The 14360-nt window shown below is 43.4% G+C and overlaps 1 protein-coding gene across 7 annotated transcripts in view; it reads right to left on the bottom strand.

Moving 5' to 3' along the window:
• Window positions 1–3025: 3025 nt before the first annotated feature.
• The window catches only part of LOC119463750 (cyclin-dependent kinase 2-interacting protein), a 29143-nt gene continuing 17808 nt past the window's right edge, over window positions 3026–14360 (bottom strand). Inside the window, exons 2-6 of one of the 7 annotated variants that reach the window (XM_049656685.1) lie at window positions 10749–10772; window positions 10474–10633; window positions 7225–7324; window positions 4932–5058; window positions 3026–3546 (exon numbers count right to left, since the gene is read on the bottom strand). In XM_049656685.1, the coding sequence (XP_049512642.1) occupies window positions 3350–3546; window positions 4932–5058; window positions 7225–7324; window positions 10474–10633; window positions 10749–10772 (608 nt within the window). In that variant the 3' untranslated portion in view covers window positions 3026–3349. Of the gene's footprint in view, window positions 3547–4931; window positions 5059–7224; window positions 7325–10473; window positions 10634–10748; window positions 10902–14218; window positions 14346–14360 lie in introns of those variants that run through there. The other 6 variants (XM_049656690.1, XM_049656684.1, XM_049656686.1 and 3 more) reach the window with 6 other exon arrangements.

Genomic DNA, 14360 nt, shown 5'->3' with positions numbered 1-14360 from the left:
GTTGAAGGCCAAGTTACGGTTCTGATGTGTGAATTGTGTCGCTCGGGTGACCCCCTCCAACTTGTAGGATGTAGCGGAACCTCGTCGATATAACGAATATCGGATACAACGAAATGCGTATAATGAGAGCTGTACCGTTGTATCGAAGCCACAATATGCAGGACCCAAATGTAGTATAAGTTGTAGCACAAGTTTCGGCTTTTCACGTAGCAGGTATGTAAGCTAGCAGCAAGAAGTTCAACGTATAAGAGTGTAGCTCACACTCCTTTATATGCTTGAGCGTCCCCCTCCTAAATGCAGCTCTAGGTGCTTGTGCCACCTACATTCATTAAACAGAGCTCAAAGCTTGTCTACACAGGCAAGCAACACTCACTACATAGGACTAGAAAACTGCTTGCATTTGTGGTCAAAATATAGTAGGTCGCATATGAAATGAAAGATATAGGTACGCGTCATGTAATTTGATGTAACAATGTCTTATTTTGTGTTGAAAAAATGTGGCAGTTATTACGTTGCAGATATGAAACTGCTTACCATTGAACGAGCAGAGTGGCAAATCTCTGCTATCAGCCTCCATAGCATATCGCTTGCGCTCACAACCTTATGTCATATGCTGGAAGCACAAAGGCACGCAAATATGGGATTCTATGTAACCTTACACTCGCAAGCTTGTAGCTGTAATATGTGAAGTAGTGGTTTTCCAAAAAGCATCGCAGATGAAAAACGACAGCGCAGCGAAGTACGTGGAGTGAAACGTCTAGTTACAAAAATGGGTGCCAAGAAAAGAGAAGCACAATTGAGGATGGCAGAGAATTGGGATGTGATGAAATTAGGAAATTTACAGGCATGAGATTGGTTCAGCTGGTGCAATACAGGGGCATTTGGATATTGCTGGGAGAGGTCTTCGGTCCTGTAGTGAACATATAAAATAGGCTGATGATGGACCGGAATCTTGGAACAGATTTAAATTAATTTCTTGGTTCATGCATGTGCACTGCAGCAGTATAATGCAATTGATTCTTTTCACCCAATTCCATGCTTATCTACCACTTTGGATGTAAAGGTCGTCATTGCAATGTAGGCAAGGCACAGCTTTGGCCTGTGATGAAGCTTGAAAAGTAGTGGAATTGTTCAAGACAGATCTTTTATGTTTCGTTTCTCCAAACAAGCTAAGCAACACAGTATAGGTTATTGTAAAAATTATTAACATTCACAATCTATGCAATATTCATTTTTGGTGTCTTGTTTATTGCGTTTTGCTTAAAATTTAAATGCTGTACCGAGTGCCTGTGCTGCACTCCAGTGCTTATACAGCCCAGGATTATGAAAAGTGTACATTCTCAGTTGACATTAAGAGACAAAAAAAAAAAAAAGGAGCTGGGCAGGCCATGTAATACGTAGGGCAGATGACCAGTGGACCGTTAGATTTGCAGAATGGATGCCTAGGGAAGAGAAGCGCAGTTGAGGACGGCAGAAAATTAGGCAGGTTGATGAAATTGGGAAACTTGCAGGTGCAAGTTGGAATCAACTAGCACGTACAGAAATAGGCGAGTTGGTTCCAATGTGTAATGCGGCTGTGTATCTGGTCATCTTGGTTGTCGTGTGTTCTGCACCATTTGCAGTTGTGCATCATTGTGGGGTTGGCCATGCACGTTGGCACGTGTGTCCAAGTAGAAGGTTGTGTAAACAAGCTATTCTAGCATTAATCTGCAATCGAAGATGTGTTTAAACAGCAAAGCATGCTCAACAGTCTCAATATTTCTCTTATTCCAGTCCAGAAGTACAGCATATACAAGGAAGTCAAGAAGGTGAAGAGTATAAAGTAACCAGAAGTCATCGAGATATCTCGCTTCATTTGTACAGTACCCAATAAATAGTTTCAAGTGACACACTGCATTATATTTTGAGCTGGTGTGATGTATTTTTTGGTGTCATTTTGCTTCTGTCTTTGTGATGTCTTCAACTCTTTATGTATCTTTCTCCGTAGCCTTTCTATCCCCCGATGAACAGGCAGGAACTGTGCCAGTTTACAGAAGTAGCAATACGTTTCTTCGAAGTTTTAGAAATGCCACATACTTCTTTCACATGAAAGGATCACACTTAGCAAGTATAGTAGTTCGAAAACACTTGTAAGGTAATTTATTTGATGGTAAAGTTGTCCTCAAATGCTGTATCTTGTGTCATCAGTTTCGGGACATCAAGAACTAAATAAAGCTATCCGATTTAAAATAGAAGGAAGAGTCAAGGAAATGGGTTCAGTTTGTTTAAGAAATGATGCATGTATTTGTTGCAGTGGGGATATTTAGGTAGTGTTTGTTGTTTCATTGCTTAATCCCGTAGAGAAAAGTGCCGGCAACGAGCACATATACAGTGGTAGTACAGATGGCTATACATATATGGTGCTTATGTATACGCGTACTGTCACATGTTGAGCCGTGTCGACAAAGACCGCTTGTGCGGTAGAAAGCAAGCAGAAGTGCTGTGCATGGTTTCTTCTGGCCGTGCCCGCACGTAGCAGCCACAGTGATCACAGGAACAAAGTGAGCCGGTGTGTCAAAACGTTGTGGCACATTCTCCTCTGGTGTAGATAAAGCTGATTCATATAAACAAGTATTTTGGTACATTATTTAGCCAGTATTACACTAGTACATTATTTAGGGTGCTCTGGTGCTTTCCAGTGTACCTTTAAAGGAATACTTTCTTTACAAACTCTCCCGGACTTTCCTGACCATGGCTGCTGCTCTAGAAACAGCATGATAACACTCTAGGAAATAGTCCCACAGTTTCATTCATGTTTGTTTAGGCTGGGGACATAAAGCATGTACATCTTATTTACTACAGCGCTTGTATTAAAATATGGCAGATCAGTTCTACGCAATCCCTCAAGGAAGTATCATGAAATGGAAAAATTGTCATCCACGCAAATGTAGCACGAAGTTAAAGGATGTTAGTAGTTTTGTGTTGCGTTTGGGTGGATGACAATTTTTCCCTTTCTTGTATTAAAGTAACACACAAAATACACTCCTCAGTGTTATATTTCAATTTTTTTTTCTGTACTCTTTCACATCCTCGCAAATGTTGAACTGGCGCAAGTCACAAGCTACAATGATGCAGTGTCTGCTCCGAAAAACCGAAACAAAGAGCGCTGTCAAACTCTGTCGGACTATCTGGTGCAGTAAAACATGTGCATGAACTCCGCCTCTGTAGCTCTCCCTTTGTTGCCACAGAAATGTCTCCGCAAGTATGTACTCCGAACAATGTCGCCACTGGTAAAAGTCCACCATTGTAGTGATTTCGCGAAGTAAACATGCTCACAGGTCACACACAAATGCCCAATTATGAGGTGTGCTCACTTAAGGCCAACTTCGCGCACCATTGCTTCGAGGGACAATTCAGTTTCCGCGTCTATGTAGGCCTGGTAAGTCCACACTGTCACGTAAAACGACAAGGTCTTCTCGTCACCCTGCATGGCGACTTCTTCCACGACGCATTTCTTAACGCCCAACTCCTTTGCAAATGCTGCAGCAATCTCACAAGCCGTATCATCTGCAAAAGAAAAAAACACGAAGAGGACTAGTTCAATACCAAAGTTCGTGAATTTCTCAGAGAAGCTGTGTCAGCAAAAGGATTAAATGTATCAAAATACATGTCAAATGCAGAAATGCTCTCACTGGACAATGGCGGAACTAATGTGAATAAATTTCATTGCATTTAAAAAAAAAGCTGAGTTCTACCAACTGTAGGAAGCAAAGGATTCAAGAATCAAAGCAAAAAAAGACTTGGGACCTGGAATAATTTTTTAAAAATTGCTAAAAATAGCGAAGTTTGAAAAACAAAAAGAAAAACAGAAGCATGAAGTTTACAAATCTATAATTCTGCACCAAAACAGATAACTATCGCAGTTGTGCACATTCTATCAGTTAAAGGATCTGAAGCGGAAATATTTGATATAGGAGTTTATGGCTTGCATGAAATATGAAATTGTTAAATGTTTACGAGGTCTTTGAAAAAGCGCAACTCGCAAATTAGTGGTACATTACAGAGCGTTAATTGCATTAATTTTGTCTGCGTCGTATTTCTCAGTAGATGCAGTTGACGGAATTGTGATATTTCCTATTGCCGAGTTACAAAGTTGCGAACTTAATACTTCAATTTTCAAAATTTTTTTATTTCCAAGAATTAAGAAAAGAAAATGCTGGTAGTCTAAATTAAAAATCTACTTCCTCCAGTGGGCAGATTTTAACTTTCTTTTAAATGCAACAAACCTCATCGAATCGGTGCAGTGGATGCAGAGCACAATGACGATTCCATCTGTTCCAATGTATTTATACAGGAGCTGCTGAAGTAGTAGTATAGAAAACTTTTATTGTACGAAATAGTACGAGCGGTCTTCAGGCTGGTTGAGTGAAGGTTTTTCTTAAAGGACCCCTCACCAGGTTTAGGCATTGCAAACAAACAAGCACCGCGCGTGCATCTTGTACCCAACGATGGGACGGTGCAAAAACCACTGCAATTTCAAACGAAAGCCTGCATGCCCTTCCAGCCAGGACCAAGGTCCCATGCATAAGCACCTTTACATCAGATGCGCTGCCTGAAACGTCGCCGACAATGGCACGTGATTTCAGTACATCATCCAATGCAGAGCACGCAAAGACTACCACTGGAAACAATTTTGAAAATAATCTGTTTTAACTATTTCTTTTAAACAGACGGTAGATGCATCTGCACCTGTTGTCTGCACTCTGTATCCTTCAGAGCGCTGCCTCTGGTTAAAATGCTTGCAGCTTGCTTGTATGAACGAGCACAGAATAAGAAGGCTCATTAGGTCTCGCAACGTGCATCAAGGTTATCCCACAGGCTGTCAAAAAAAAGACTTCAACCACGCAAGTTTACGAAATTGGCAGATGCTACTTTCATCAGCGGTGGCTTACAGAAACGTTCGACTGGCCACGTGGTGAATGGAACTTCTTCGACACGCAGTGAAGACGAGGTGTTGTGGAGGTCCACCACGGCTGACAAGTTGTTGACAATCGCAGTCATCTTGGTGACTTGCTGCTCCTGAAAGTTGCAACACATTTTTTTTTTATCCAAGCGCCTCATGCTGCACTGCAACCGTCCGTGAAAAATATTCCTTGAGGATAACTGAAGGCAAATGAAACTTGTACAATATTGATGTGCCTTCTTTTTTCGCGACTGAACTTTTACAGTTGTGAAACCACTAGCTGCAAAAAAAATCTGTTGTCTGTCTGGAGTTGGGTATTAGTTCCAGTTGCAATTTTTTCAAACTCCATTTATTTTTTACTGAAGTCTAGCAAAATATAAAGTGGTACATCAATGCATTTCGCCACACATTTTTATCATGTATTTCTAAAAACTAGTAGCCTACAGTTTGGACTAAGAATTTGCAGGAAATTGGTATACTCGGCATACCAGCTAGTTTCAATGTTGCACCTACAACAGTCCCCCTAATCTTGTTAATAAAAAAGTCGATTGGGAAATGTCACTCGAGTAAATGTCTAAAGCAAAAGTTAATTAGCAACCAGAGTGGCATTTCAGGCACATTGGTAATCCATAAGAACGTTGAAAGGTGCGAACTGGACATGGACGAAAAAGGCACATATGCATATACATACATGTGCTACTTCCAACAATTTATTCTTTATGTAGCTACTTTATACACAACCGACAGCAATGTAACTTTAGCAAATCAATGTGCAGAGCTGAAGAAGTACACAAAGGCTTGACAACCTATCCGTTCTAAGTAATCCGGGTTGGCTCGCCCAGATAATCAAATTATTTTGCTGTTAGCAAGATAGACGGCATGCTTACACGCATTTCACCCAGCTTTTCTATACCTTCTGCTCCGATAATCTCTCTTGTAAGCTGTTTCTTACTTTGGCCAACAATTGTGCAGGTGTCAAACAATGGCTGACAGCCACGTCTTGCAGTGCATTACAAGAAACCCACCAGCAAAGTTTTTTACATTCTAAGAGTGCTCTCGCAACCAATCATTCAGGCAATCGTTGATTTGCCTAATAGTAGCAATACGATCGCAAAAATTAATTGTTGGAAGTAGCTCGTGTGTGTGTGTGTGTATATGCCTTTTTGGTCCATGTACAGTTTGCACTTTTTAACATTCTTAATTAGCAAGTGGCGTCGCAGCCATTTTCAAGTGGCCTATGACCACTTTTTGCCCTTGGAACCCACAAACAATTGTAGATAAAAGGAAAAGACGGCTTGGCCAGACAGGTAATCTATCCAGTGATTAACACATGTGTTTGAATGTCTGCCATTGCAGATGATATGTTTATGTTACCAAAAGATTTATCGTTTGTGGAGAAGCCGGTGACACAACAGTTCCCAACATTTCCTATTTCATCCAAATAAATCACTCGCACAGACACGTGGAACCCCCCCCTCCAAAAAAAGTGTTCCTCAATCTTTGCTGCACTGTGTTTAATACCAATGTAAGCCTTTCTGAAAACACCTGGTACATATTATAAAAAATATATACACTTGCAAACTTTGAAACTTGAAATATATTACAGTCGAAGCCAACAAAAAAATGCTAACATTTGGTTAAAAATACCAAGAAAAGGTTTGAATACTCAAGACATGACTGTTTACTAAAAAATTCTCAAAACATTGGTCTATACATTAGCTGTGAACATTCTTCTCTATAGTTGTAGCAAGAAAGATCTGCACGACAGACAAAGAGAAATGTTGATGAGATTATTCATGAAATATTTGCAAACTAGGAACTGAAATCTCGGCTGCTGTTATCCATCTGCCCAGCAAGTTGGTGTCTCTCCTGCATGGTTAGGCCCGAATAATCTGCCTGTCGCAATAACGACTCCACGAAAAATCGGTCAGCGATTGTATTTTTGTTCTTTCGAAATAACTTTTGCCCCAAGATAGAGACAAATAGAAAAATCATAAAATTATCGGTGTCAATACGCCAATTGTGAACGAGCTCTAAAAATAAGTTTACAATAAAATTGTACAAGTTGACGGGTATGAATATACATGGCAGGCCTACCGTTATGTACAGGGGGCCGATTCTTTAACAGCACCGCGCAAGCGTCGACTGGCCGGATCTTGCTGATCTCGTCGCTTCGCGTCGTTAGAAGGCGCATGCTGGCCAGCCAGTCGACGCTCGCCCGTTACTGTTAAAGAATCGGTCGACTGCACATTATGAAAGTGACTGAGGGAATCCACTTTTACCATCTCAGTCCACACATCAAGGAGCAATGAACAAAGCTCTAAGAGCTTCTCATCGCTGGCTTCTGCGTCGTGTGGAGCTTCATCCTCTTTAGCCTGCAGGCTGTACGACAAATATACGAGAACAGTCAGGGCCACCACATTAATTCCACATGCAATACAGACATAAACATACTCATGTAAGAACATAAAGCCACACTTCAAACATTATGGCCAATCAACGGATAAGATACATAAACATAAAAAAGGGTTGGGATTTGATGAACCAAGTTACTAATGTAATTAATTCAGCAGCGGGGACCACGTGACACCCACACTCATGAATCATCTCTGAGTGCTCTTTTATAAGAATGTGCATAGACTGCTTTGTTCCCAAGAGCCCTCAGTACAACAGCGCGTTTTAGAGAGTACTTTAAAGATTTGTAATGTGATCCACAACTATCCACTATGCGAGTTACAAACGCACTCAGGCACCTTGCAGAACATACAGTGCTAAAATTCTAAAGCACACCATTACCAAGACAACAGCGATTTTCACTGCTGAAAATTACTATGGTGGGATAGCTGCTCGAAACATGGTACAGTTTCATGAAATTCATGTCAACAGGGTTATTGTTTTACTGGTCACCACGACAGTAGGATTTTTTACACCACCTGTATCGCATGCCGGAACTTGCGCTGTGCTTCTGGCAGCTGCAATTTTCGCAATGTGAGAACTCAGCCGAAGGCCTAACTGGAAGTCTGAAAGCGAAGTTTTATATATTGATATATACATGTATTTATAAATATATCTGCCGAGATTGCGACTGACCCAGCAGCAGCCAGTAGGGTTGACAAAGAAAAACTTCGCTTTCAATTTTCCAGTTCAGTCTTCCACTGAGTTCAATGCAAAAATTGCAGCCACCATGAACGACAATGCGAAGTTATCATTTGCATAAATCGCAGCTGCAAGAAGCACAGTGCACGTCCGCAGCATGTCATACAGGCGATGCAAAAATCGTACTGTCATGGTGACCAGTAAAACATTAACCCTACAGACATGCATTTAATGAAACTACCGTGTTGCGAGCAGTTATCCCACGTATATATATATATATATACATACATATACATTGTAATGAAGAGAAGCAGGCCATCCGCCAGAACGCCTGTTTACTTCTGCCTCTTCTTCTCTCTGTCCGCGCCCACTCTCCGAGGGCACGAGGCTAGGTGCATATTTCTCTTCGTTACACTCGGCCACGCTGCCGAACATAACTCAAGTGATTGTGAGGGCACGCTGATGTTGGAAGACCAAGAAAAGCCGTCCTGTGCGCAACCAGAATCTCTGGGGGTCGGCACCGAGTGTTGCGATCGGGTTGCATGTCTCGTCGACGATTATCCTGTTGCAATTGGGCACGCAGGGCAGGAGATCGTGCACAATGAGCAGCCGCTCTGCTCGGCCGTCACGTGCTTCTTCGCAACGTTGCCGCGAAACGATCTAGGCTTGGCGTTGCACTCGAATCAGCCGTGCTTGACGAAAAACTGCGAGCATTGCGCAACTGGCCTTTTGCGCGTCTCTTTCGATGCCTTGCACGTCTTTCGTGTGCAGGAAGGTCTTTGATGATGATGACCTTCGGCCAGGCTTCCCTCAGTGCGCTGTGAATGGCCGCGAATTTGGCCAATGACTGCGGGGCAACGATGTGGCTCCGACGAGTCAGGAAGCATGTCCCTGCTACGATCCGTGGACAGGTCGGATGCCTGGAGTGGTAGCGCCGGCGCCACCATGCGCCCCCACGTTGATGTGTTTGGGAGCTGTTTCACTGACTGCTGTGGACCGAAAGTGGTCTTGGTCTCTGGAAGCGATGGTACGGTGTTGGAAGTCGACGCAGAGTTCGAGACCCATGGTGGTAAAAATGGCTCGCATTCTGGGTCTACAGCGGGGCAGGTGGTGAGGCGACCTGCCAAAACGTTCCCGGGTGCAGCTACAGCGGCGAGAGATAAAGGAGGACGCAAGGCCTACGCAGTACGGTGCTTAAGGCTGAAGCGCCTTAAGACTGGGCTTTCGTCGACTGCGCCATTGTAATGAAGAGAAGCAGACAATCGGCCGTCCGCCAGAACGCCTGTTTACCTCTGCCTCCTCTTCTCTCTGTCTGCGCCCACAGTCCGAGCGCGCGAGCCTAGGTGCATATTTATCTTCATTACAACATATACATATATACAAAGGTTATATGTGCACTGAATGCAAGACCAGCAAACAAACCTATATAACCACTGTATGCTGGCCAACAAAGTAGTGCTAGTGAATTAACACAAATTCTTGCATAAAACATATACATATAGGGTCAGCTGATAAATATATCTAAAGTACACAGTTGGAACTCTTTGTGGAATAGTGAATTATAGTCAATGAATTATTTCATTGTCATGATTTTCTCTGATTTAGCCATTCACTACGTGCTACTGGGAGCGTGTCCAATCTTGGCCCATCCTCCAGAATGGTGGTGTGTTCCACTCTGACACAACAGGTACAGAATCCTGAAATGTAGCTAGATATGCGTCATTCTTCTCCGTGCGCACAACTGTCATTGCGATCCTTCCCTCGACAAGCACCATACATTGCCTTTGTACTAGTGACATCACTGCTTATACGTCTCATGCTCTCCAGCCGCCTGATTTGGTGCTTGCAAATATTTCAGCATAGCTTGCGAAGGATGTAGTGCAAAAACATAAAAATTGCATGAGATCACAGTAATGAAGATGAAGGATGAAGACTAAAGTCCTGCACAGGATGAAGACTGAAGTCAAACACAATTGTGCACTTCACTAAAGCTTTGTTTCACATAGAGTCCAACATGTGGGTTAGTTCTGCATGCATAGTGTTTTTTTTTTTTTTTTTTCTTTTTTGCTCATGAAAACAAAACAGTAACTGTTTTCTATTTTTTAAAGCATTTTTCGATTCACTCCCGTGACTGCGTTACTTTGAACACGTCTTTCCCAACAATCTTTATCTTCTGAACTTATTTTCTGCTAAATGCGCAATTCTTGGCCCATCCTCTACAGTCGGTAAAGTGCCACTTGAGCAGAGGAAGCCACAATAACAAGTGCAGCGCCTGCGATCATCGGAAAAATCGCACGCACACAAGGGCCGACGGTGCATTTTGGCGCATCTGCGAATTCGTAAGCGCGAAATCACACCATGTGAAACAGAGGCGCGGATCTTCGTTTTGTTCACACGTGACCGGCCGAGCGCTGCAGGCCCGCGCGCACACTTGCCTTTTCAGCTTCGTGCCGGCTATCCTATTGAGCAGTACGGCGCCGTTGGCTCGGAGGGTGTCCCATCTCTGCGACAAGTTGTAAATGTCAGCGCAGCTGTCCTTTATCTTTCGAGCGATACCGGTCAAGTTGCCCTTGGCAGAGCTGGTACTGCTGCGATCTGCACGCGAAACGCCCACACATATGTCTGATAAATCAACTCCCGCTTTTGCTTGTTTCGTTAACACTTGCATCGAAAAAGTGTAGTGGCAGGAAGTAAACACAAGCGCCCGTACCTGAAACAGGAGAAAATGTGACAGCTTTCGGAGAAGTAGGAGTGTCCATTTCAGCACACACGCGAGCACATGGCATTTGTTTTCGACATGGAGGTTTTCGAATTGCAAAACTAAATCTCACCCTTGACATCTACGCATACTCGCGGAGGTGTACCAGTATTTATGATGTAGTGCACATTGTGGACTGCCAAAAATAGGTCATATTAGGCAAGTGTGTCTGCATCTTTAAAAAAGTAGTGTGTTTAGTACATCTCTAAAACAATAAAATTACTCTTTTGCGTGATTCTTGCTTTTTTATAATCAAATCTGCTTGTGGCTTGCGGCGCATAGTAACTGCATCCTCCATGGTAACTGCTGCTGGGACCGTGGTACATACTATCGCCTATCGCGATGGAAAGAAACGCGAACAGCGGAAGTGAAGGTAGTGTGATATTCTAGTACACTCTAGTGCATGCTCTAGTGAAGGTATAGTGCGCGCTGTCCAGTCATCACCATTAGAGTGTACTAGAATATGGTCGAGTGGGACGAGCGGCTGGAGCGGCGCATGCTTTGCAGTGAGGCGCCCGACGTGGAAAAATACTGGGGCGGCGCTGCGGTCGAAGTGGATTGGGCCGCATCAAGGTCGCGCCCATAGAGTTTCATGTTTTTTTATTTAGAAACTCTATGGTCGCGCCGTTGGAAACTGCTGGCGTAAAGGTGGCGTATGCCACCGCCCGGTTTAAAGGGTTCAGCCTCATCCATCCATCCATCCATCCATCCAGCGATACTGCTCGACAGGGTCATTCGTACTACTTCGCGCGCTGGTATTTGCGTTCAGACCGATCAAATTGGGTTCATGATTGCATATGACATGTATTTATGCCTTCAGAATAAATTCCTTTCCTTTCTCTACTTTATTTATTTTTTATGATTTTCTAATGCCGCTCGGTGATTGCGCGTGCATTGCGGCGGCAGTGTCAGCTTTCATTCTACTATGTTATTGTACGGTTCCCTTTGGAGAAAAAATATTTTTCTCGTTCTTCAAGCAACATGTATATCTCGTGTGTATTGTTGCGCTTATAGTTTTCTATCAGTAGGTCTTGCGAAACGCAGACGAAGCAATGCATATGTAACCTTCCTGAAATTGCCGCTTCAAACAAGTAAAGCATACCTGCCCCATCCGGCGCCTTGTACTTAGATTTACGGGAAGCATTGGTATAGCTAGATTAAAAAAAAAAAAAAAAAAAAAGGAGTAAACTGCAGTGCAACATTCCATTCAAGTTTCCGCCTTTCTCGCGTAACAGAATTCGGAGTAATTGGTACGGGGTCATTTATTGCAGTCGGACCTCGAGCGCCGAAAACGGTTTTAGTTAGCCATTCTGTATGCTAATCTTTGGCCGTAAGCCGTACGTGGAATTTATTTTTTCCAGTCGATACTTCAAAAAAGAAAGAAAAAAAGCCTGCGCGGTAGCCTAATTAGTGCCTATATCGTGGATACGGCGTTGCGCTGCTAATTCTGGAGCTCGCGGGGTCAATCCAGGTCGTGGAATTCGATGGGAACGAAATGGAAAAGGACTCGTGCACTTCTATTTAGGTGCGCGTTAAAGAACCCCAGGTGGCAAAAACTAAACCGGGTGCCTCATAATCATATCGTGGTTTTGCCACGCAAAACCCAAGAATTTGCTTATATTAAAAAAATAAAAAGAAGAAAGCAGGTGGCTGCGTCCTTCGGCTTATTTCTGGGGGTGTAAACAACATAAATTATTCTCGAGTCTGATTTCCGAGAAAAACATGTTACGCTTATCCTATATTTCATGCGTAAATGTAATGCCGCTCCCAAATGTATGACCGCTCAACTCTGCAGCTTGTATATTATACACGGCTGCGTTCAATTATCCGGTGCACTATCATAACGACTATAATGAAACAATTAAAGGAACGGCATGTCTCACATACACGTAGAGATACGTGCAGATCTGTTGCGTTCGTTGAAGAAGATACGAGTAAGTGTGGTACCCCATGGGGCACTCAGTTTTAATGGGTTGCAAACATGGTGAGACTGTCAAAAATTCTTATCTGAGTCAAGTTAGCAGATTTACAGGCTGCCCCGAAACGGGGCGTTTATATTGAATGAGAGCTAGGAACTTGTTAATCAGGACTTTTTAACAGCCGTCCGTTAGTTCTCTCATGAACTGCGCCTCTGCGCAACAGCCACGACTCTCCGGCAGCAAAATCATTCCGAATAACAGTCCTCACTTGCATGTAGTCAATCACCTTTGAGATTTCAATAGTGCTATTTTGCGTTACATTCGAACGAAAATGACTATTAGGCGTCGTATAGTATAATAATACCACTCGCACACACACACACACACACACACACACACACACACACACACACACACACACACACACACACACACACACACACACACACACACACACACACACACACACACACACACACACACATATACTATATATATATATATATATATATATATATATATATATATATATATGTACCGTTTGATACAGGTCATTCTTCGCGCCACACATTTAATAAACCTGGTTTATTTCACTCTACTATTGTTTTCTTCGATCATTGTCCGTGATCAATATCCACCAACAAGAAGCGCGTGTAAAATGACACGATATGAATAATGAAATTTACTTACGTAGCCTTCATGGTGCGGAGATACCAGTTACTTTTAGAGGACAGTGGTACAAACAGCAGTTCACCTGGCTAAACTACATTTGGTACCGGCCGTCAAGAGTCATGGGCGCACCAAAGCAACTCAAACATTAAAAAATGTACTGCACAGAGGTTCTGCGAGAAAAACTGGGCGTGCGCCAGCGTCCGCATAGCGAACGCGCGCTCGCTAGCAGACGACGCGCTTGACAACGACAGCAATATTGAAGACGTCGCGTTGTATAATCTATGCCTCAAATATATATGTTTGGCAAAATGGTGTAAACATAAATTTGCAGTTGACATAAAGCGCTATTTTAAGAGCGTACTATGCGCAATCGGCCTCGGCGCCCGCAGCGAAAGTACGTTGAATATGCCGCGGAGCGCGTCTCCGCCCCAATCCAGTTCGCTCGCAGAGCCCTCGCACTATTTTTCCACACGCGGCGCCTCAGCGGCAGAGCGCCGTTCGGCCCACTCGACCATTGTCTAGTACACTCTACCATTGACAGGCGCGCATGTCCGGTTTGATTGCGCTGTGCGATGATGCACCCTCTGTACTGAGATATTTTTTGTTTCTATTCTTCTTCTCTTTAATTTGAAAACGAGAGAAGGTGACGGCGCAGTAATGATGACAGCACAAACGGTATTAACAGTGCATCATCGCACAGCGCAATCAAACCGGCACATGCGCGCCTGTCAATTGTGATGACGAGCGCACTATATCTTCAGTTATGCTGCGGCCACGCGCTCGCTGTTCGCGTTTCTTTCCATCGCGAGAGTACATGCTAATACTACATACATGTTAATCCCCGCTGATCCTCGAGATCACCTTGCGATCTCGCTTCCATTGTGTTAATTTTGTGCAAGAATTCGCAACCAGGTTTCTTGAAGGCGCCGTAAGACGAAACACAGTGTTGAAACCCGCACGGAATGTTAGGGCC

Source organism: Dermacentor silvarum, chromosome 9 (assembly GCF_013339745.2).
Source record: "Dermacentor silvarum isolate Dsil-2018 chromosome 9, BIME_Dsil_1.4, whole genome shotgun sequence".
Classification (NCBI taxonomy): Eukaryota; Metazoa; Arthropoda; class Arachnida; order Ixodida; family Ixodidae; genus Dermacentor; species Dermacentor silvarum.
The sequence above is the reverse complement of the archived record's forward strand: the minus strand, read 5'-3'. Positions and strand labels throughout refer to the sequence as shown.